The 25,411-nt window shown below is 39.7% G+C and overlaps 1 protein-coding gene across 2 annotated transcripts in view; it reads right to left on the reverse strand.

Annotated features, from left to right (window-relative positions):
* The window catches only part of ACE2 (angiotensin converting enzyme 2), a 43,776-nt gene that overhangs the window by 2,201 nt on the left and 16,164 nt on the right, over positions 1-25,411 (reverse strand). The window contains exons 8-18 of one of the 2 annotated variants that reach the window (XM_017888581.1): positions 22,414-22,583; positions 19,282-19,508; positions 16,863-17,007; positions 14,580-14,678; positions 13,424-13,546; positions 12,846-13,018; positions 11,537-11,595; positions 8,680-8,780; positions 7,121-7,237; positions 4,551-4,745; positions 2,378-2,489 (exon numbers count right to left, since the gene is read on the reverse strand). In XM_017888581.1, the coding sequence (XP_017744070.1) occupies positions 2,381-2,489; positions 4,551-4,745; positions 7,121-7,237; positions 8,680-8,780; positions 11,537-11,595; positions 12,846-13,018; positions 13,424-13,546; positions 14,580-14,678; positions 16,863-17,007; positions 19,282-19,508; positions 22,414-22,583 (1,518 nt within the window). In that variant the 3' untranslated portion in view covers positions 2,378-2,380. Of the gene's footprint in view, positions 1-1,517; positions 2,490-4,550; positions 4,746-7,120; positions 7,238-8,679; positions 8,781-11,536; positions 11,596-12,845; positions 13,019-13,423; positions 13,547-14,579; positions 14,679-16,862; positions 17,008-19,281; positions 19,509-22,413; positions 22,584-25,411 lie in introns of those variants that run through there. The other variant, XM_017888580.1, reaches the window with a different exon arrangement.

The following is a 25,411-nucleotide window of genomic DNA, read 5'->3' on the forward strand; positions in this document are numbered from 1 at the left end:
TATCATTTTCATTTATCATGAAATCTTAATTTTTTTCAACCACTTAAAATGTAAAATCACTCTTAGTTCACAGACCAGACAAAACAGGTGGTGGGGTGGCCGGGTGCAATGACTCACGCCTGTAATCTCAGCACTTTGGGAGGCCGAGTCAGGCAGATCACCTTGGTCAGGAGTTCGAGACCAGCCTGGCCAAATGGTGAAACTCCATCTCTACTAAAACCACAAAAAATTAGGTGGGTGTGGTGGCACACACCTGTAGTCCCAGCTACTCAGGAGGCTGAGGCAGGAGAATCACTTGAACCCGGGAGGCAGAGGTTGCAGGGAGCCGAGATTGTGCCACTGCACTCCAGCCTGGGTGACAGAGCAAGACTCCATCTCAAAACAGAACAAAACAAAACAACACAAAAAAGGTGGTGGGCAGGATTTGGCCCATGGGTCATTGTTTGCCAACTTCCATCCTAGGCCCAGGCACTGGTCCCTCTTTGTAGAGTCTCCATCCTTTCAGAGGATGCTCCTACACAGGAAAAGGACCACAAGCTTTACCTGGTGGGCAGAGTGAGGACTGTTCTAGAGAAAACCCCAAAATTAAGTTATGGAAATAAGCAGGTTTTCTTTCTGTGTTACAGTTGGACACTATGTGACATGACCATGGCTCCTTTGCCATGTCTGGGGAGGCTCTTTTGAAGGTGTTAGATGATGAAAGTGGTTCCTGCAGAAATTATTCTTGCACTGTGTTGAACCAAGACAAGGACTGAGAACTTCATAAAGACCATGTGGCAACTACAAAGGATGTTTAGATAGCAGTAGCTTGACAGAAGATTTTCATGATATATTACAGAAGATGGGACATATGCAAGATAAAAGAAAAAAACTGTCTATGAAATGGTTGCTTTGCCAAGGAGTAAATTATGCTGTGGGCCCAATGAATGGCAGGATGATGCAGATGGCGATGTGAAATGTTGATTGTATCTCACAAAATAACAAAGAACTCTATCTCTGCTACGTGGGTGTCAGATAATTAAGACATCAAAGAGCCTCAAATGATCCTTATTTTGAGGCTATTTTATAGATTATGAAAGTCATCTTCCCCTGACTTGGCTAATTGATCCACCATTACCACAGAGAATTTATGAAGTACAAAGTCATTCTAACACTATGCTGGTCACCACATAGAATGAGTTAATGGGTAGAGTTTGGATATGTTAATCTATTTAATCTAGTTTTAATCAATCTTCAGGTATCTAAGAAATTCTGTGCTTACACTGGGATAGTGACTGTGAGAAATATAAAAGCAGCATCAGGTTTGGTTCCCAACCTGATGGTGTATACACTCTGTACACAACTTTTTTGGGACTAATTTTACAATTGCTTTGTACAATAAAGCGATCTGAGAATTTGCAATATATCAGGAGACATTTGGGAGGTCAGGAGCTCCAGACACTCAGATGATAACTTTGTTCACAGAAGTGAAAAGCAGACAAAACGTAAAGAAGCCCCAGCACATAAGTAAGCATAAGGAGTGTGCAAATCTAGCATTTATTGAGTGTCTGCTTTGTGCTCAGCACTACTCAAACACTGTGGGCAAATACAAAAGATTTAAGAGACTAGATATCCACTTCAGAGGGTGAACATACAATTGGAATTTCCATTCACTCCACAGTTAGAGAACAATGGAAATGAGTTTCTATCAGGCATGCTCTGGGAGTTCACGGAGGCCCCTGGTGCTAGTTTTGTGTTGTCAGGGAGATGTTGATCAAGCAGCTTGGAAGTGAAAAGCAATGTCCTCTACCTGTTCCCTGGATTCTTCTCTCTTTAGACCTGTCACCTTGAAGAAAGCATGATCTGTTCCAAACATCACTGTAGGCAAATCACCATAGTACTTGGATTAAGTTAATGTGAAGAAAGCATGTCATCCTTGACAATGGACTAAATGAAAGTGAACTAGTGCATGCCATTCTCAATCCTTGCAGCTGCACCAGTTCCCAGGCACTGTCCTTACAAGTGTTCCATCCATATTCCATACAAGGTCCAATACTTGCTCCCATGATATATCCTTGTTTTCAACTTCAGAAATTCAACACACATTTACATTTAGATTATCCCTGAACAGCCTGTGAGACCAAATACACACTTTCCCTAATACACTCTAATACAAAATCCTTATTAGGAAACAGAAGTCAAATCCAGAGACAGAAATAAATACTGAAAGCAATGTCAGTGAAGATGCTCTCTCCTTGACCATGTTGTCTTTGGACAATTTTTTTCTGAACAGATTCATAGTTTTGACATTTAATGATATCTTTATCATCTCATATGTTCTATACCATGAAACTAACATTTACCTACAACAAAATCACCTCAAGAGGAAAACATAGATTTTCTAAAAGGAGGTCTGAACATCATCAGTGTTTTGGAATCCTGGATTATTTTCTCCTTGGCTAATATCGATGGAGGCATAAGGATTTTCTTCACTTCTTGCTTGATTTTTCCTGTTAAATAGAGCAAGGTTGCCTTAATATACCTATGTTAAAATCAATCGGATTGATGAAGATCAAAAAGTTTGACAGCACTCTGTGTTAAGGAGGCTGGGTGGGAGGAACAGGAAGTTTCATAAACTGTTGATGTGAGTATAAATTGGTACAGCCGCTATTGAGGGCAATGTGGCAATATTTATCAAAATCAGCAATTGCACGTGTGCTTTGCCGCAGCTCTCCCGCTGCTAGGATTCATCTTATGGGTATATTGGCACACACAGGAAATTACCTATATGAAGCCATCACAACTCTTTTTTAAGTAAACATAAATATTTGGAAACAACATAAAAGTTCATCAATAGATGACTGTTTAACAAAATTACAATCCATTCGTGAAGTGGGAAATTATACTGCCAGAAAAAAGGAGAAGTTTTTTGTGCAACTAAATGTGTAATGATCTCTAAAACACATTAAGTGGGCTGGGTGTGGTGGATCACACCTATATAAATAAAAATGTTAAAAAACCATTAAGTGGAAAACAAAATATGCAGAACATTATTTATAGCCTGCTAACATTTGTATACTAAAAAATAAGATATACATATGCACATATACACATATATACACTAAAAAAGTATATATTTGTATACTAAAAAGGAGATATATATATATATCCGAGAAAAAAGAAAAAAGACTATATATATAACTCTTTCTATATATATATATCTCTCTCTATATATATGTGTGTGTGTGTGTGTGTGTATGTGTGTGCGTGTGTGTATCTCCAAGGAACTGATAATTTTGTTTGGCTTTGGGAAGAGAACTTGGAGGCAAAAGGCGATAAGGAAGACTCTTCATGTTCACATTTGTATTTTTTAATTTTAACTACATGAATGTATTACACATTCAATGCCTAATTTTTTAGATGAAACTATTTTGGGTAACCGAAAAATCTCTATAGTGAAGAAAATTGAGCAAAATAGACTAGCACATATAGAGATTCAATCAAGAATATGTTTAAACAACCTGAGGTGTGCATAGAGTTTTGTTAGGTGCTATAAAATATTAACCTTCATTTCATAAGCCCAGCAAGAGTCAATTTCTTAAGGACAGAAGAAAAACATCTAGTAGCAAAGCAAGACTAGAAATCAGGTCTCTAGTAATTTAAATCCTCAATGAGCTTTGATATTCAGTTCAGGAACAAATTAGAGCATGCCTAACCATGAACTGAGAGAATGATATGGAGTCTGAGCTACCCCACGAGAAATAAAGGTGAGTAAAGAGTGGCAGTTTGGGCAGGGCACGGTGGCTCACGCCTGTAATCCCAGCACTGGAGGGCGAGGCAGGCGGATTGCTTGAACTCAGGAGTTCAAGAACAGCTTGGGCAACATGACAAAACCTTGTCTCCACAAAAAATACAAAAATTAGCTGGGTGTGGTGGCGCACCCCGGTAGTCCCAGCTACTCAGGAAGCTGAGGTGGGACAATCACTTGAGCCTGGGAGATCAAGGCTGCAGTGAACTATGACTGCACCACTGCACTCCAGCCTGGGTGACAGAGCAAAAGACTCTGTCTCAAAAAAAAAAAAAAAAAAAATTAAAATTAAAATTAAAAAAAAAACACAAGAGTAGCAGTTTGAAAGAAATCTCACAGCCCATTCTTGAACAGTTTCACGGTTCAAACCCATCAGCAATCCAGTCTCCAACAATCCAGTCCCCACTTTTAGACTGAAAAGGATTCAGCAGTGAGAGCAGTGAGAACCATTCCCTGAGCCCAACCATACCTGCTGAGTTTACAGTGCCTCTTTGTAGGAGGGAAATGACACTGTGGCTGGGATGGAGTTTACTAGGGCATGCTCATAAATCCCAGGCCAGATACTTACTGTGTGGGCTTACTAGGAAGGGGAACTGCTGATGACATCTAGTAAATTTCTAGGGAATGCATCAGAGTATTTAGGTGCAAAATTGTCCAACTGAGTAATTGGCCTATACAATCTACCACTTACTGAAAATTTTCCAGTTACTGTTCTCTAAATCTTTCTATTTTCAGATAGTTAAGTCTAGGAAAGGCCACTTACTTCTTTCGATCTCTGATCCCAGTGAAGATCAGGACAACAATGCCAGCCACTATCACTCCCATCACAACTCCAAAAACAATTAGCCATATGGTAACGGGGGGCTGGTAAGGAGGTGCAAGTGTTGGCTGTATCCCCAGAAACTCCAGGCTGTTGTCATTCAGACGGAAAGCATCATTGATACGGCTCCTGGAGATCCTATTTGCAAAAGCAAAACATAGCAAAGAGGACACTTAGACAAAATAAAATTGCATGTAGTTATTTACATCTTTTTTTTTTTTTTTTTTTTTTTTTGAGACAGAGTCTCGGCTCTGTCTTCCGGCTGGAAGTGCAGTGGCCGCGATCTCAGCTCATTGCAAGCTCCGCCTCCCGGGTTTACGCCATTCCTCCTGCCTCAGCCCTCCCGAGGTAGCTGGGACTACAGGCGCTCCGCCACCATCGCCCTGGCTAGTTTTTTGTATTTTTTAGGTGGAGACGGGGTTTCACGTGTTAGGCCAGGATGGTCCTCGATCTCCTGACCTCGTAATCCGCCCAGTCATCGGCCTCCCAAGAGTGCCTGGCATTACAGGCTTGAGCCACCGCGCCCGCCCGTTATTACTCTTTATATCATTGTTCTGAAAGGTCTTATAAACTTATCATAAGAATACACCTAGCCACGGCGTGGCGGCACCGTGCCTATAGTCCCAGCTACTTGGGAAGACTGAGGGTAGGAGAATCGCTTGAACCCAAGGAGGCCAGAGGTTTGACAGTGACCCGAGTATTGCGCCAGTGCACCTAGTCTGGGTGACAGAGCAACAAGACTCTGTCTCCAAAAAAAAAAAAAAAAAAAAAAAAAAAAAAAGGAATATACACCTAAAATCATAATAGAGAGCAAAGTAAATAAGGTCTAATTAAATATATAAGATCTTTGACAATTATGCATCTTTCATGCCTTGCAACCTAGATCAGGTTCATCAACAGCTCCATTGGAAAATTGAGTTGCAAGTGTGGAAATGTATAAATGGTTGGCATTTATTCATTTGTGACTGCTGTGTTTAAGGGCAAAGTTAGCAGATTTGGCAAGAATTTCCCTTCTGTCAGAATACATCTACAATGACTTTATATCAAATAATGGAAATGGATAATTGGATATACTTCTTCTATTATACAAACGAATCAGGTCCTGTGACCAAGTCTCTATAATAATATTTTCCAAATAAAAGGTATTGGCATTTGGAGGTAGCACTGGGGAGGCACATAAGAAAGGGAACTTTGCCAGTTTCTTCAGCACTGGGATGGGAAATGGCTGACTTTTATGGAGGCAAAAGGATAAAGATTGTTTAAAGAAAAAAAAAAAAACAGTGATATGGAGAACATTCTGGGGATCAAAGATCAAAGTGTCTGGCATCTCATCTTCCTACCCTTGGGTATAGCCCAGGTCAGGAGGTCAGAGTCCACCAGAGAGGGAGAGAGAGCAACGCAGAATTAGTCAGGTAACCCCTGGCAACCTCAGCCAGAAAATATCTGAAAAGAGTCATCCTGGAAACAGAGAGTTTGAGGTCCCCTGTAGCTTGCAGCTGAGTATCCAGGAAGGCTGAGCTTTTTCATAAAGATCTCAGCTAGAAGTTTTCCCTAAGACAGACACAAGTCTTCTGGAGGCAGTAAGTGAGTCTCTGGGCACAGTTGGGTCATACATTCCAACCAAGCCAGATTTTTCTAGGCACACCCTGCCCAGCAGGTCTTAGATCTGCTTCCAAAGTTAAACAGGACTCTGATGCAGCTCGAGAGGGCCACCTAGTGAGCTGCCCAGAAGCAGTAGGTATATTATGCCTTTTTATAATGACAGGAAACCATCTGCAAGGTCGATCCATTTTTCACTCCTGCTGTCTGTTGTGGGAAACAATTGAGGCAAATTGGACAAACTGTATCTTCTAAACATTCATTGCAAGCCCCTCACCTAGCGTAGAGGCCAAGGAATGCTCTACTTGCCTAACTTGTTTCAGGCTTTGGGCAGTTAAATGAATCCTACATCAAAGTCCCTAGAGCAAATGATGGCAATACCTGTCCATGTCCCTTCTGCACTTACTATTTTCCATGAGTTCTAGCCAGACTTTCTTTAACCAGCACCTGCTCCCCTTTACCAGAGAGCATTCTCAGACCACATGCCTGCAGGGCTGAAATGCTGGGGAATTAATGCCACCTGGAAGCAGTTCTCAGCCAATAACTGATGGGAGGTGGTAAATAAATACCCCAGCTTCCTCAGCCCTCTGATGGGACAATTCAGGTGCACATTCTACACAGTCTCTTCAGATTTCCCAGCAGGACTGAGCTCTAGTTGCCCGTAGTGGTCACTTGCTTGATAACATGTAATCTACAGTTTTCCTTTCCTTTTGTAAGGGCCTACATCTGGGGGAACTCAAATCAAGATTATTCCCTTGCTGTGGGATCCTTCTGGAATTACATGGAGTTTGTAGCATGAAGTAACACATGTAAATGACTCAGAACAATGCTTGGCACACAGGAAGAACGCACAAAATACTGGTTATTGTTGTATTTGTTAACCCCCTCGCCCTTAGATGAAAGTAAAATGTCACCTGATGGCCTCTTCAACTTCAGTTCTAGGAATGATGTCAGACACATTTTTAGGTGCAGTGACATAGAAATTAAAGGAGATTCTTGGTTTCAAATCAGCAACTCGCACATCCTCTTCCCTGTAGACAAACAAAACAAACATCTTCACTTGTGGCACAGAGGACACAATAAAGAGAATGAAGACTTCCCCTGCTGGTGAAAAGGAGATTAGAGAGAGGATCACAGGGTAGAGAGGCATGGGGGAGGGTGAAAAGGAGATTAGAGAAAGGATCACAGGGTAGAGAGACATGGGGGAGGGCCAACAATGGGAGGATGTAATTGTCAAAAAAAAGTTAATGCTGCCCAAAGCACATGAAATCAACTACATAAAAATGTGATATCAAGTCTTGACACTATTTATTTGCCTTCATATAAAACCCACATCTTTTTCAATGATAGAAAATTTTCAAACTGAAAACAGCAGGAGAATCAACAAGGAATAATTGGTGGCCCAGGATTGTGGCAAACAATGTGGTGGGCAGAGATGGCTCAGTACCACACACAGAGATTTACACACACAGCCTGGTCCTATCCAGCAGAAAACATCGTGTTGCACCCATGGGTGAAGGTAATGAGTGGGGTCTACCATATCATGTGACAAGACTGTGCTCTTATAGCTGTCAAGTGATCCTAGCACAAAATAAGGTAGATCATGTGGCTCACAGCCCTTGAGTGACTACCCATCTAACTCAGAATAAAAGCCAAAGTCCTTAGAATGGCCCTCAAGGCCCACATGACCTTTTGTCTCTCCCTTCTTCCTCTATGCCCTAACATCATCCTGGCCACGTCTCCACTTGTCTGCTAATCTGCTCCAGCCACAATGGCCTCCTTGCTGTTCCTTTAACAGGCCGAGGCTATTCCTTCCTCAGTGTCTGCACCTGCTGTTTCCCCCAGCTGAGACACTTTGCCCATTGTCTGCATCTCTCACGCTCTCTCGCTCTCTCTTTCACTCTCTCTCTCCTGCTTCATATACTTGTTCAAATAATAGTGACGTCTTTTCTGACCATTTTGGTTAAAATTGACATACCCCCTGCCCAACACACACACAGACACACACACAGACACACACACACACACACACACACACACACACACACACACACCAACCCTCCCCAGACCCGTTTCTCTTATATTTTTCTCCCTAGCACTTAGTACCTTGTAATTCTACTATATTTCACTTACATATTACACACATAGACACACACACAACATGCATACTAGAATATAGGTCAATGAAGGCAGGAAGTTCTGCCTTTTTTTCTTTCAGTGCTGAGGGTGTGTGACAGCATTCTAAGAAGAGAGTGACAGCTGTTTAGTAAGAACGATACTCTTGCAATCTACAAGTCAAATAAGGCACAATCAGCCCTCTGTGGAGTCGCCCAAATTCCACGACACCAAGTAAGTATAAGTTACTAGGAGATTTTTATCAATTTCACTTGAAGAAAAGTTTAGGCAGAGTATCTCCTCAGACTTAAGAGAAATCCTAGTTAGAGTAACTTGAGAACCCAGCAAATCAACTCACCCAAAAAGAATCGTCTGATGTTTGATTTCTAAAAAGTACTTCCTCATGGCATATGCAACAGATGATCGGAACAGGTACATTTCATTGTCGTTCCATTCATACTGCAAATTCAGAAGAAAGACACTGCTCAGCTGGACTCATAAGACACATTTATAATCTGATACTCCTCAAGAATTATTCTTAATATTCCAGAGATTCCTGCTATTTATTACGTCAGTGACCGTCAGCATTTAAGTGTGCATCCATATCACCTGAAGGGTTAGTTAAACCACCGAGTGCTGGGTCCAACCCTAGAGCATCTGATTCAGGAAGCCTGAGATAAAACCCAGTAATTTACAGCTCTAACAAACTCCCAGGTGGTGGTAATGCTGCTGGTCAGGCGACCATGCTTTAGGAACCATTGGGTTCACGGGTCCTTTTTCTTTAGTTTGATGTAAACTGAAACTAACACTTTCAGTGTAGGTTTACCCACGGGAGTCAAACAAAAGTTGTGGGTTTTGTAGCAAAATGTCTGTACGTTGTGGATAAAATCAGTTTTACTATTTTACAGTAAGTTCTCAGAAATGTACTTATCTATAAGTGTAAAAGAAAAACTTGAAGTTCAAATAAAAAATAACACTTTGTAAACAGCAAACTACTCTGTTTGTTCTTGTTTTCCAGTGCTAAACAAATAGCTTATGTTTGCATAGCTTTTAAAGACTTAAAAAGAAAGCATTCACCCTTTCCTCCAGTAGCCTGGCAGTTAGGAATCAATGAAGGCAACTAGTTGTATTTTCTCGCTTCCTTTAAAAAGATTATATTCAACAAAACGAATGTACATTCCACTTCAGGCTTGGTTTTCAACCCAGGTTGGGCAGGATTTTAATAGTAGCATTATTCAATGAGTTGTACCTAATCAGTCCTGGCTACTATTTCTACTTAAATATAAATATTATTAAAGGCTGATCTCAAAATACATGCCATGATCGATTGGAGTCACCATCGAAGATCAGCGTCTGAACTGGAGCAGCATATGACCTGATGTGTATATGCACTAAATAGTATATCTGTTTTTCATCAAAACAGATTGTTGCGTGGTGAATTGGTTCGACATTACAGCATCAAACCACTGAACACATTTACTAACCTCACTGCATGAAAGAGGATGATATACAATGTCAAGAAAAAAGATAACCTGCCTGATCCTGCCGAGACTAATTAAAATTTAGTTACCAAGAAGAGTAAAAAAATATGACAGAGAAATGTCCCACAATCACCCATGATTATTAAGAATATAGGAACTGAACTCTGAATGAGTTGAAAGAATGCACTTCATTTTCATTTTTTTCTATCTTGAATGTTCATCTTTTACTCTGAGTTATTTATGCTGATGTTTAATCTATGAAAATTAAGACCTACAATTGTGTTATCTTGACAATGTGTAATCTTTGCAGAAAGGTAAGGTGGTAGAAACACCAATCTTTGCATTATCCGATGCAGACAACATTGCTGTAGCATCTGGACCATTTTATTCATACCCCAGATTGGACTTCCTAACCGCGTGCAAACCTTCAGGTGGGTCATGCCCCAACCTCAGGCTTTTGAGCCCATGTTACGAGACTACGTCTTTCCTCTCCTCTTCCCAATCAAAGCTACTACTCTCAGACTGGATCACTGAGGACAATGAGAGAAGCAATAGCTAAGTCAATAATTCAATAAAAGGGGTAAATAACATAATTTCTGTAAAAATTTTGACGCCAAAATGCATTTCTCTAAATAACAGTGGTTCTCAAACTGTGACTGCGACAGAATCACCTGGGACTTTAAACACCTTGGCCCAAACTCTTGAGTCATGCCCCAGAACATTAATCGAGACATCTCGGAGGTCATATAACCACAGGCATTAATATTTTTAAACTTCCCATGTGATCCATGTGAACCAAAGTTTGAGAAGCAGTTGCTGCTAAATAGAGCGCTCCCAGTCCTTGATTGTATTACAACAATCCCTGGAGGACTTGCTAAAATGCAGATTCTCGATTAGAGTGATCCAGGCTCAGCTTGAGAATTATGCTTTTTTTTTTTTTTTTTTTTTTTTTTTTGAACGGAGTCTCGTGCTCTCGTCCCCGGCTGCAGAGTCGCAGTGCTATTCTGCTCACTGCAAGCTCCGCTCCCCAGGTTCACGCCATTCCCTCCCCACCTCCAGCCCGAGTAGCTGTCACAGCGCCACCTCGCCCCGGCTCAGTGTTTTTTGTTTTGCATTACTTAGTAGAGATGGGTTTCCAGCCAGCGGCGGACAGGTGTTAGCCAGGGATGTCCGATCTCTCCTGACCTCGTGATCCGCCCGTCTCGGCCTCCCAAAGTGCTGGGATTACAGGCTTGAGCCACCGCGCCCAGCCGAAATTATGCATTTTTAACAAGCTTCCAGGTGATTCAAATGCTGCTGGTCCATGGGCCACACCCTGAGTGAAGCCAGGATACAGATGATTTACTAAAACAAAACAAACTAAAAAACACCTAACTGTACTGCTTCTAAAAACTATCTTTCAAAATATAACCATGTTATCTTTCTAGAATAAAAGTAATGGTGACAAGAGTCAATTGAAAGGATTGGTGTTTGATATTTAAGGATTGATACAGATGTTTTCTCATTGAAGTTCACAACACCTTCAAGGCAATAAAAAGTAGGAATAGCTTATCCAATAAGGAATGTGTTACTTTAAAAACCCAAAGCCAAAGGCCAGAATCTGGAACTTATAGTTTTGAAAAGAACCACACGGCCTCTCCTCTTTCAGATCACACTGAAAAGGGTTTATTGTGTCCTATTTAATGTGAAGACTGTGCACTCAAAAATAATGAATTCACGGTCCAGAATACTCACTGCTTTATCTCCAAGAGCTGATTTTAGGCTTATCCTCACTTTGATGCTTTGGTCAGCATCTGATTAAAGAGAAATCGCAGACCGCTGGTTACAGATGACAGACTGCCCACATGTGCTTATTTCCTTTTCCTCCCAAGATCCCACTAAAGTGATAGTAAAGGGATCTTTTAAAGGTATCGACAGACTTTTGGAAAATGAGAAATGATGAGAGGGGGTAATTGCTTTCTCAGGGACAGGAAGCCGTGACCTAATTTGTACACAGAGGGAGCACAGACCCACAAAGAGCCAAAAAATCCAAAAGAGGTTTGGAATTCAAGCACAGGTGAGGGTGGGAAAATAATACTGGGCTGAAAAGAAGAGGGATGGAAGTCAGGGTGTGGCTAAAACCACTTTGGAGAACAGTTGATCCTCCTACCCCTTGTGCCCTTGCTTAGACACTCAGTTGGAGGTTGTGCTCCAGAAAAACAAGAGGTAATCCAAGAAAGAAGACATGGAATCTAGGAAGCAGTGGATTCAACCCAGGAGAACAACAAATGTTGGGACAGGAGGATGTAAGACTCCAAGAGGGAAGTCTCTAGGGGAAAAAAATGGGACTGAAAAGAATAGATACGTTGAAATATTTGGGAGAAAAACAAATACAATGTAGATAGCAAATTAGGTAGGCCAAAAAATTTAGGCAGGTAGAAACTTTTAGACAACAAGCCACATAAGAAAGGACACAAAACAGTATATTACTTGGCTCTTCAGGCATAGTGATGTAAACACTGATAACTGTTTTACTAAAAATCATTATAAGGCCTTACTGGAAGAGCAAGAAATGGAAGTGGAAGAATAGACCAAAGTGAAGGTTTCAAACTGAGCAATGACAAAATAGCAATGTAAGAAAATTATTTAGAAATATGAAAGTGACTGCCAGAAAGAAGAGATAATAGCATTAAAATTGTTTTTTAAAAAAAGTATTTGTCTTTGGAAAGCAGGATTCAAGTACAATTGGTTGGAGAAAGTTATAATATGTATTTTAAAGATGAGGTTAATAAAACAGACTTGAAAGAGTACACACTCTTGTATGTGTATGCATCTGTATGTGTTTGTACAGTTACTTTCACTATGTCTCATACATAGGTGCTCGACAGTTGTGATTTTTCTGCCATAAAACGGCAGCTGTCGTCATAGCAGAGAAAGAAGCAGGTACTATAGAGAAAGAAAACATTCTCAGCTGTGTCACAAGTCCTCATGAGACTGGGGCCAAAGGAGACTAGAAGAAGTAGACAAGGAATGGGTGTGAAACTTGTCAACTGGGTGTACTCACATGGACTCCAGTCGGTACTCCATCCCACAAAAGAATTCTTGTTCTGGTCTTTCAGCCAGGTAAACAAGGGCTCAAAGTAGTTGAGCAGTGGTCTTACATTCATGTTCTTTGCTCCTACAACATTTTCCAATGCTAGGGTCCAGGGTTCTGATTTTCCAAGCTTCAGCATATTGCTACACAAAAAAGAGGGGGTTCAGGGCCTTTTGAGGGGTTCCAGCTATACATATATTTACATCTATGATCTATGGTTTCTTCTCTTTGACTTGACTAAATTTGCTTCTGGCAGATAAGAAAATAATGCATATTAATGGATATATTCCTCCCTCAACCGCTCTTTCCTTCCAATTACCACAAAGAGAGGGCTGTAGTTATAATAGGGAGAAAAGAGGTGGCCCATCCAATTGTTGTATGGTCTAGGTTCCTGTGTGACCACAAATTAAATGTTTGGTTTGTAAATGAGGACATTTTGAGGCCATGAAATTTTCTTTTTAGAACAAAGAAATCAAATTCAAACCTAGGCATGGAAATGAGTAATACTGAATACTAGGAGAGGTTCAACATTTTGAGGTATTTCTTACAGCAGTTTCTGTCCAGCTTCTGTAGAGTTTGAGATGTCACATTTGTGCAGAGGGCCTTCGTGTTTAGCTGCTTGACAAAGTGCTTCATGAAACTGGAATTGGTAAAGGGTCCTTGTGTAATATCTGCACAAGAGACAAAAACAAAAAAGCAGTACCATGTTTACTTACTGTCTTAGAGTTATAGATTGGAGCATATATTTAAATCTGGGGCCCAAGTAACCAAAGAGATACTGATCAAATCTCTTTCTCCAGACATGAACTCTTCACTCATCATAACCTATTTGCATTTTATGTATCCGTTGATAAACATGGCAATATTACTCTGGTAAATGTTAGCTAACATTTGTTTTGTGTTTTACAGATTAATAACCCTTTCATATAAATGATGCAAATCCATCCTCATAACAGGTCAATAATATTATTTTCATTTTACAAATAAACTGAGCTCCAGCAAATTCAAGGACTGGGGTTACTAGGTGAAGAACATATGTTTTGGACTTCAAGTTAAAATTCTCTTTCTGTTACAATGCACAGTAAACTGCCAGTAACAAGAAGACAAACAAAACTACTTTTTATTTCTCCCAATGATACTATTGATTGCTTGATGACAGGGACAAGATCTCACACAAATTTAATTGAACCCAATAAATTGTGTTAATTTAAATTGAATTGAAATTGATCATCTATACAGACAGTCCCCAACTTACAATGGTTGGACTTTTGATTTTTCGACTTTACAATAGTGCTTTCAGTTGTGTATGCTAATGGTAAGTACCCAAAGGTTTTCACTTTCAGCGCAGTATTAAACAATTACATGAGATATTGAACACTTTATTATAAAATAAGGTTTGTGTTAGATGATTTTGCCCAACAGTAGGCTAATGTGAGTGTTCTGAGCACATTTAAGGTAGACTAGGCTATGCTTTGGTGTTCCATAGGTTAGGTGTATTCAGTGCATTCTTAAGGTATTTTCAACTTATGATGAGTGTATTGGGACGTAACCCCATTGGAAAGCAAGGAGCATCTGTATTGAGCTTGGTAGTTATGGGTAGAAAAATTATAATTATCACTTCATTTATCCCTACTTTTTGTCATTATTAGTACAGCTGTCCACAAACCCTAGAAGTTAAACAGAAATGAGAAAACTGTAATTTACCGAATGAATGAGTAATCATTAGAAACATGGAACAGAGATGCGGGGTCACAGTATGTTTCATCATGGGGCACAGGTTCCACCACCCCAACTATCTCTCGCCTTTGGGGAGAAAAGAAAACAATACGTTAGCTGTGGATCACCCATCACAAGCAGGTGGGCATAACTAGTGCAGTTTCATCAATCTTTTTTTTTTTTTTTGAGACAGAGTCTCACTCTGTCACCCAGGCTGTAGTACAGTGGCACGATCTTGGCTCACTGCAACCTCCGCCTCTCGTGTTCAAGCGATTCTCCCATCTCAGCCTCCCAAGTAGCTGGGATTATAGGTGTGCACTACCACATCTAACTAATTTGTGTATTTTTAATAGAGACATGGTTTCACCATGTTGGCCAGGCTGGTCTCGAACTCCTGGCCTCAAGTGATCCACCCGCCTCAGCCTCCCAAAATGCTGGAATTACAAACGCCACCGTGTCCAGTCAATCAATGGTATTTATACTAGAAATGGTTGTCAGGTGAAATAGAAACAAGGTAAAAAAAATCACCTACAAAAATAAAAAATAAATAAAACTTTTTTAAAATCAGACAGTAAAGCTCATTACATGGTTATCTCTTAGTTTTAATTCAGCCAGAATATACCCTTGGAAACTAGCTATGTCTTCAAAAGACTAATTTAATAAAATTCATAAAGTGCATTGCATGGCCAAAAGTGTACAGTGAAAGCCCTAATAATTCCTCTCAGGCACCACACTTCATGTGCTCCTGGCAGAGAGAATTTAATAAAATTGAAATCTTTCTTACTCTCCACGCCTACCCAGCTCAAGTGTTCCCTCCTCTGTGAAGCCTGGCCCTGATCCCATCCACCTTCTGGCAGAATTAACCCCCAATCTCCTTTAGCCTTCTCTAGTTGTGCCTCCTTTGCCATTTATCTCCTGTTTTGTTGTTATTCACCTATAGTAACTTCTTGCCCTAGAGACTTGAGTACCTAGAGGGTGGGGCTGTGTCTTGGTCTTCTCTCTAATTTCAGTGTCAAACATGGTGCCTGTCACTACGGAAAGAATTTATTTATATTTATTGAACAAAGGAACAATTGATGCATTAATGAATCACTCTAAGGATCTGATTCCATGTGCCTTTAAAATAAGCTAAGAGGGATCAAAAGATTAATCTAGCCAGAAAAAAAGGTAGCAAAATCATGTATTTGACCTTGATTAAATGGAATACATTTTTCCTTTAAAACTGCAGGATCACTGTAGACATAACTTCAGTAATATTTAAATACTAGAAACAGTTCTTATAGGTGCTGCATATTTCCTCCCAAGTAAGATGTATGTTAACAGAGAGAATCTTGACAGAAGAAGTGTACTGTTTTAAACCTGTGCATGTGGAACTGCTTGTTACACATGAGATCTTCATTTCAAAAAGAAAATATAAGAAAAACAAAGAAAGAAATAATTGATGAGGGTCTAAGATGGTAAAAAGAAGATAGATTTCTTTCTTTCTTTCTTCCATTCTCTCCTTCCCTCTCTCCTTTCTTTTTTTCCTTTTCTTTTCTCTTAAAATTCTTTCATCCAAAACCTATTTATTTCATACTTGCATGTGACAGGCACAGTGTGAGGCACTTGTGACACAGCAATGAGTAATGTAGTGCTACAACTATGGAAATGGTCACTGTTGCCCAAATGTGTCAGGTTCTCTCTAGCTTGGAATTCTCTGTGTTCCCCACATCTTTCTCAGGGCTTAAGTGCCTCTCCTCATCTGACACCCCCAGTTGGGCTTTGGATCTCCCCTGGACATTAACGGACCCTGTACCCTTCCATCACAACACTACACATTGCAGTGGTTTAATTTTCCACACCCTGCCATAAACTAAACGTTTTATTGGGTTGAGGACCATACCTGAAATTATTAGCATTGTATCCCCAGTGCTTTGCCTAAAATGTGGGGTCACCATTTTGTTTAAAAGGCTGGATAAAAGAATATGTAAAATGGATAAATTGATCACTTTCAACATAATATCATAGTTTAATGAGTAAGCCAATACTTGAATATAGAGTATGAAGTAGTGTCACCTGACCCAAGGAAATTTTATCTGAGGAGATGGCATCCAAATGGAGACTAAAATGTAAAATATAACAAACTAAAAATACCAAAAGGAGTTAGTTAATGTGTGCCTCTGTGTGTGTGTGTGTGTGTGTGTGTGTGTGTGTACACGCCAGTCAAATGCTTTTAAATACATAGCAAACTCATTAGAAAACATTTTACTGATTACATATTCATCGACTTACTTCATCTCCCACCACTTTTTCATCCACTGGTCTTTGGGAATTTCACCTTTAAAGACCATCCACCTCCACTTCTCTAACATGTAAGTAAATGGCAGAGTCCCAACAATCGTGAGTGCTTGTTTGAGCAGGAAGTTTATTTCTGTTTCTGAAAGTAGAATGGAAACGGATAAATATTATGATGAAGATGACAGTGGATGTTTTGTGTTAAAGATAATTTTCCTAACCTCAAAATATTATTCCTCAAGATATACTTACTATAAGGATACATGAGAAAAATTGACAGTATACATAATAATATGTATATATTTATTTTCTCAGCTAAGGGATTTGGAGTAGGTTGAAGCCCTGGAACAGAACAGGTAAATAAAAACCCAAAGTTACTTCTAATCCTCATTTTCTTCATTAGTTTCGGTTTCCTCCCTTAAATACCTCTTATCAGAGTTCATTAGAGCTCTTTCATCCACTTTCCCAGTCACACTGTTTATTCTGGAAAGCTCCATGAAGTCAGTGACTGTTAATGTCTCATTTAAGACTGTATAACCTACTCCCACGTCTGCTATGTGATGCTTTCTGTGAGTCTTTGTTAAATAAACAAATGCTAAACAGATTCAGTGAGAAGCCTGTAAATCGGAGAGGGGAAAGAAAACAAAAGAGCCCCCCTGGAGGGCACTATCCACTGGATGGTGGAAAGTACAATGTACTTTAAATGTAAGGATATCTTCCTTACCAAGAATTTAAAAGGCTTTAACAAATCATGTTATTTCATTTTATCCTTTATTAGTGACATAAAGAGGCAGTGGAGTCCATCTCTAGTGTACAAAGGAAATGTATTGAAATGTAAGCAGGGGATGTTATCTACTTTTCACATCACTGTGTCTCTAGTGTCTAGAAAAATGTCTTGCACACAGTATGTGCTCGATAAATATGTTTGGAAGAAGAAAGAAAGAGAAAGAGGGAGGGAGGAATGGAAGGAATAAAGGAATTTATTTAACATTATTCACAAATCGGGGCAGAGTCAAGAAAAAAAGCAGGAGTTTTCCAAACCAGTGGTTTAATCATGTCTAATACCATCTTTAAAAAAAAAAAAACTTTTATTTTAGGTTCAGGAGTATGTGTGCAGGTTTGTTACATAAGTAAACTCATCTTACAGGGTTTGTTGTACAGATTATTTCATCACTGATCTAATACCATCTTAAGAAACAGTCATCAACCATTTTTACCTGCTGTCAGGGAATATTTTAAAATAATAAAATATCTGTTCATTGACTTGAATTAATGATATTTTAAAATTAGGAAGCAGGTGTGGTTACTGTTAACTACCTTTGTTACTCTCTTCATGGGAGGATGCTGCTACTGGTCTGTAAGCCACTAGGACTATGCTTACAGTAACTATTTGCAACATGATGACAGGCTTTACGCTGGCCTGCTCCCAGGCCCTTGTGGGGTCACCAAGGATCTGGAACCAGAGATCAAGGTAAAGTGAATTGTCTACTCAAGGATGGAGCTCATGACCTTGATCTCATTGACCAAATGCTCCAGACAGAGGAGCTGATCTTTATGTCACAAATAACTAAAATTAGAGGAGAGAATACATGGAAGAGAAGAAGGTATTAGGCTTTATTTGTCCTCCTTTTATGAGGAAGAAGCAAAAGCCATGGCATCCTCACTGAAGAAATTCGATCTCCTGAACATTTGTCATGTTCCATCAAGTCCAAGCCATATAAAAGGAAATGGGATGCCTCAGGCAGAAATGTTGAAGGATAGCACAGATTTAAGGGGATGTTACAGGGGAAATTCACGCTTCAGCAGGATGAACAAAATGTTTCAATCCCTTCCAATGTTGATATTAAACCACCTGTTCTTTAAGAATTCAAAAATTTAAAGCTATACTTTGCTTTGCATAGTATTATGGAAAAGGCTTCAGATTAAGGCTCTTGTTTTGGTTCGGCCACTGCATTGCATTTTGACTTCAGGCTACTTTCCCTCTCTTGTCTTCAGTTTACTCCTCTATAGAATGGTTTTTAGAATCTATTCCAACTCTAAAGTTTTGGGAAGTTTTTACCTACAACCAGAAGGGTCTAGTTAGAATGCTGACACTAATCGGACAAGCCATTTCAGTTCTGTGACACTGTTTCATCATCTTTAAGAAAAAAAAAAAAACTTCTGTTAGATGTTTCACAGGATCCCAAGTCCATTCATTCAGTTACCTCTCTTATTCCCTTTTCAATAATACAAAACTGAAAGTTGACATGTTCTGATATATACTTAAAATTTTTCACCAGTAGTAATTTCCAGTTACCCATAAATACCTTATACCTTATGCGGCAAAAAGTAAATATTTCCTACATAAGATAATAGATACCTTTGCCCGTATCAGATTAAAGAACCTCCAAAACAAGCCATGAGAAAATGTCCATACCATTGTCTTCTTGAAAATCAGGTGACAGAAGACCAATGGATTTTAAATGCTTAGGTGTGGCTGCAGAAAGTGACATGATTTCCCCAACAGCTTCATGGAATCCTTCATTAGCTCCATTTCTTAGCAGAAAAGGTTGTGCAGCATATGCCATATCATATTGGATATGCCCCATCTCATGATGAGCTGTCAGGAAGTCATCCATTGTCACCTTTGTGCACATAATGATCCTGCATGAAAATGGACAAGATGAAAATGAATCTCACTGACTTTCATTTAACAATTACAGTGGAGTTGTATGGGGTTTTGGTAGCATGAATCATCTTTCCAAGATTTATTCACCAGTGAATCTTGACTACCCACCTTTTATGTCCTAGAAACAGTACTAGTTGCTCAATATAAAGCAATAGGCATGGCTGAATCCTGTTCTCTTGCTCATAGACTACGAGGAAGACAGATAAGCAGAGTTCTCTGCTATAAGAACTCTGAGGCAAGTACTCTATAAATGATCAGTACACACAGCCTTGAGCATAAAAATGAGTGAACATAGGCACAGTCCTCTAGAAGCACCAAGAAGGGCATGACTGAAGATGCAATGAGCAATATGGACCTTAATCAATGTGCAGGAGTTTGCCCGGTAGAAGGCACAGAGGTTGACGTTCCTAGTGCTCAATGAGAAAGCCTTAGGGGTAGAGGGGTGGAAACGTGGCATTCAGGACGCTGCAAGCTATTTGCTATTGCCAGGATAGAGAAATAGTAGAAGGAGCTGCAAATTGAAACTTGGGAATCATTAGCATGTAAGCTGGGAAGTAGATATGATGGGCCATGGAGCACGGATAGAGTGCAAGAAAAGAGGACCAAAGATAAACCTATAGAAGGTCCAAGTACCTAAGGAGTGGGGAGAGGAAGATTATTCAGGGGAGATGGAGAAAGTACAATCAGAGAGGTTCAAGGAAATCTGGAAAAGAATGACAATGTGGAAGTTGGTAAAAAAAAAAAAAAAAAAATAGCATTTGAAAGACAACTCGTAAATCTTGTCTAATGCTGCTATAGCCCAATGGGATAAGAACTGCATTTGGCAATGAGATGGTGGTCCTTTTTAACTTAGCAAGAGCATTTTCATTCAGGTGGGTGTAGGGGTCATATTTCAGTAGATTCCCAAATTTATTTCATACCACTTGGATCATGTCACCACCCCGTCCAATATCCTGTGAGGCCTCCTCATTGCTCGAGAATAGACTCAGCCACCTTTTATACACCAATATGACCCTGTAAACCAAAAACTATTTGAGATAGGTCTCAATCAATTCACAAGTTTATTTTGCCAAGGTTAAGAACATGCCCAGAAGAAAAGAACACAGAATTTATAGAAACAGTCTGTGGTTTGTGCCTTTCTCCAAAAATAATTTTGAGGGCTTCAATATTTATAGGAGAAAAGTGAGCTGGAGGGGATAATGGGAGGGCATGGTAATCCACGCATTGCAAGAGAAAGGGGGAAGGTAAGGAAATATTCAATTATGTATTCATCTTATGCTCAGTAAATCTACTTTCCTTTCACAACCCCAACCTACTTTTTAAATTTGGTTTCTCTCTATTCTCCTCTGAAATAATTATAAAAATAACTACTATATATTTACCGCCTACTGTACGTAAGATTTTGCTCTTGAAAACTTACTTATACCTTCTCATTTTTAAGCCTCACTGGTATCAGTAAACTATGGCCTGCTGGCCAGCCATCTGTTTTATAAATAAATTTTATTGGCACACAGCCACATCCATTTGTTTGTGTATTGTCTATGGCTGCTTTCATGTCACAAGGGCAGAGCTGAGTAGTTGCAACAGAGATCTGCAAAGCTTAAACTATTTACTATCTGGCCCTTTACAGAAAAGGATTGTAGATCCATTCCCTACCCTAGTCAATGCTGGTGGGGGCCTGCTGAGACTTTATCCACCATCCCCTAGCTGCCTGAGTCACAGCTGATAAGGGCCAACAGCTGCTCCCTTCACTGCCTTTGACCAAATGGGGTTATGCTCCCCACACTCTGGGGCAGTCCACAGTCAAAGACTGCCTAATACAAAAGGCTAGTCCCCTTGTCTTGAGGTGTGGCCTAGTCTGTGGCTCAAGTTATGCTCCACAGAGCTTCATGGGATAAGGCTGAGGCCAAGTTTCCAGTAAAGACCATATCCTTACTTACCACCCTCCTTTGTCCCAGCCTGCTTCCCTCATTCCCCTCTGCCTCAGAGCTCTCCTCAATGAAGCATTTGTGAAACGATCTCCTTTTCAAGCTAGGGAATCCAACCTAAGGCTCTCACAAACCTGCAACCTGGGAGTTACTATCCTACTTTATAAAATAAGGAAACTGAAACCAAAGAAAGTTAAATACCTTGTCCAAGGTTGCATAGTCATTAAGTGACACACCTAGGATTCCGAAGCCTGTGCTCATTCTGCCACGTTACACAAACTCTCCTTAACTTACTTCTCATTCTAGCCTAACTTGCTGACTTAAATACACAGGTTGGGTCCTGCCTCTCTGTATTTGATCCTGCTGTTCTCACAGCTTGGGTCCTCCTCCTGACTCTGTGTATCTGAATCCTTCTTGACTTTCCAAACCTAATTCAAATCCCACTTGTAAAGCACGGTGTGATCCTATCTCCTATTGCAAGTGTGGTCAGTTTTCTTCTGATTCTCCATAGGGCATGCCCTGTGTCTCTCTTACGACATGTACCACTTTCTCCCTTCCATCCAAGCTTATTTATTCACCTATTCTGTCTCACTCACAAGAGTGAAACATGGAGGGGAAGATCAATGTGTGATTCACATGTCCATCTTACAAAAATCTTAGCACCAAATCTTTCCTGATATGGATGCAACCATCCCCATTACCATACAATGTCAATGGATGCATAATATTTCAAAGAAAGCAGATGGTCTAAAGGTTCAAGTCAGAGACTGTTGGCAATCCTCTTTTCCTGGGAAAACCCAAATGTGCTGTCCTGGACTCCCAGCCTTAGTTCAAGGAGAGTTAACTTATCTTTTCTGTGCTCAGAAAAGCAGAGAAAGAATTCAAGTTAAACTTCAGCCTGCCTCTGTTGTCTCCCATTTAGTATCAGTTGTGTAAGTATCAGCCCCACTACCTGAAGTCGCCCTTCCCCAGGTCCCAAGCTGTGGGGTGGCAGACTACTTTCTGAACATTTCCTGGATCAGTTAGCATGGAATTTTCCCAGAATCCTCGAGTCATATTAGGAAGACCAATAGATACAAAGAACTTCTCGGCCTCCTTGAATATTCTCTGTGCATTCCAGGCCTGGGAAAAGAGAACAGTATTAATTCCAGCATCAAAACAACCACATTCTTAAATTAAATAAGCCAGGCACAGAAAAACAAACACCACATGTTCTCACTTATGCGCGGAATCTAAAACAATGGAACTGGTAGAAGCAGAGAGTAGAATGGTGGTTACAGAGGCTATGGGGTGGGGGCAATGGGGAGATGATGGTCAAAGCGTACAAAGTCTCAAACAGGATGAATAAGTTGGTTTTATTTTTTTGAGATCTATTGCACAGCATAGTAAATATAGTTAATAATAGAACATTGTACATTTTGAAATTGCTAAGAGAGTAAATTTCAAATGTTCTCACTGCACAAAAAAGTATGTTAAGTAACTGATATGTTAATTAGCTTTATTTAACTATTTTTCATTGTATTCATAAATCATGAAATCACCTTGTACCCCATAAATATATAAATTGACAATAATAAATTGTCAATTTACAATAAATTTTTAAAATGGAAAAGTGCTAATGTAATTTTAAAATAGCAGCATTATTTCTGTTGGATATATACACTGGCATAACCTTTCCAAAAGGCAATTTGATAACACACATGGATAGCATTTGAAATTTTTTTCTTTGTCTCAGTAATGCTGTCTCTAAGGAACTTACCTAAAAAGTTATCAGAAATTAGATTCAACAATTACACTGAGAATTATTTTAATAGAGAAAAAAGTTGAAATGACCATCAGAATGGTTAAATAATGATACCTTTGAAAACAGAATAATGTGCAGCCACCCAAATTATGTTTATGAAAATGTTTTGGTTTATATCCAAAAGACAGGCAATAACAAATGCTGGTGAGGGTGTGGAGAAAAGGGAACCCTCCTACACTGTTGGTAGGAATGTAAGTTAGTACAACCACTATGGAAAACAGTTTGGAGGTTCCTCAAAAAAGTAAAAATAGAGCTACCATATGATCCAACAATCCCACTGCTGAGTATATACCCAAAAGAAAGGAAATCAGTATTTTGAAGAGAGATGTTTGTTGCACTATTTGCATGTTTGTTGCAGCACTATTCACAATAGCCAAGATTTGGAAACAACCTAAGTGTCCATCAACAGATGAATGGATAGAGAAAATGTGGTACATAAACACAATGGAGTACTATTCAGCCATAAAAAAAATGAAATCCTGTCATTTGCAACAACATAGATGGAACTGAAGGTCATTATATTAAGTGAAATAAGCCAGGCACAGAAAGACAAACATTACATGTTCTTACTTATTTGTGGGATCTAAAAAACCAAAAGAATTGAACTCATGGACATACAGAGTGGAAGGATGGTTACCAGAGGCTGGAAAGAGTAGTGGGAAGGTGGCAGGGACAGGTTAGGATGGTTAATTGGTACAAAAAAATAGAAAGAATGAGGCTGTGTGTGGTGGCTCAGCACTTTGGGAGGCCAAGACGGGCAGATTGCTTGACACCAGGAGTTCGAGACCAACCCAGCCAACATGGCAAAACCCTGTCTCTACTAAAGATACAAAAATTAGCCAGGCGTGGAGGGGCACACCTCTAATCCCACCTACTTGGGAGGCTGAGGTGGGAGAATTGCTTGAACCCAGGAGGTAGAGGTTGCAGTGAGCTGAGACCGTGCTACTGCACTCCAGCCTGGGTGACAGAGTGAGATCCTGTCAAAATAAAGTCTACTATTTGATAGCACAACAGGGTGACTATAGTTAATAATAATTTAATTGTACATTTAAAAATAACTAAAAGAGTATAATTGGATCATTTGTAACTCAAAGGAAAATGCTTAAGGGGTGGATGCCCCATTCCCCATGATATGATTATTATATGTTGCATGCCTGTATCAAAACATCTCATGTATCCCACATACCTAGTATGTATCCATAAAATTTTTCAATCTGAGAATTTTAATTGATATTATAAAATACAATTTAATAGTAAGTAAAAAAGTAGAATATATGAGCGACTTAATGAGGTAGTACATGAAAATGTTAACAGTAGACTGAGTATGATTATTGATAATGTTTTCTTGGTTTTATTTTTTATATTCCAAGTAAAAACACAACTTTCCTACTCAAGCCAACAATCGTTGATTGATCTCCTTCAAGGGGAAAGGCCCTGTATTAGACTTGGTGGAAGACATAAACTATAAGGTGGATCTGAAGGCATAGGCTTTTGGAATCAAAAAGGCCCAGATGTGGCCTAGCAGCCAATGGGTAGTTGGGCCTTGGCTTCATGATCTGTATGAAGTTCAAATTTTCACAATGTTCTGGGACTAAAAAGAGGCAGCAGTAGGCATCTGCCACCCAGAAAACTCTTCTGGGAACAAGTCTCAGGAGCTGGCCAAGCCTGCTTAGGAGGTAAGGCCTACATTAGGTGAGCTAAGTTTGTGTAATTGGCAGCTAGTCTATGAATCACTTTTAGTAACAGAAAACTTCCTCTGATCCCAAAGACCAGTCAAGTCTGGTTTTTCTCCTTTGCCAGCCCTGGGAATAAGAAAGAGGATATGAGCCTATAGATGGTTTAAAAATTAAGGACTTATTGTCAGGCAATTGGTATTGATGAGTATGACATTCTTAAGTAGAATGAACCTATACCAAAACAGTGTCGATTAGGAAATACAGTTAACATCTGTTGAATGAACAATGAATGAATGAATAGAAAACCAGGCTGAAATTATTAGGAGTTCTGAGTTCAATCCTTAGTTGCCAATGACTGACTGTCTTTGTGACTTTGGGCAAATCATTTACCTGAGCCTCAGTTTCCTCACCTATAGCATGGAGCTGTCACAATACCTATCCTGAGTCTTAGAGATGACAATAGAAGAGAT

The sequence above is a fragment of the Rhinopithecus bieti genome, unplaced genomic scaffold, assembly GCF_001698545.2.
Source record: "Rhinopithecus bieti isolate Rb0 unplaced genomic scaffold, ASM169854v2 scaffold_18471, whole genome shotgun sequence".
Lineage (NCBI taxonomy): Eukaryota > Metazoa > Chordata > Mammalia > Primates > Cercopithecidae > Rhinopithecus > Rhinopithecus bieti.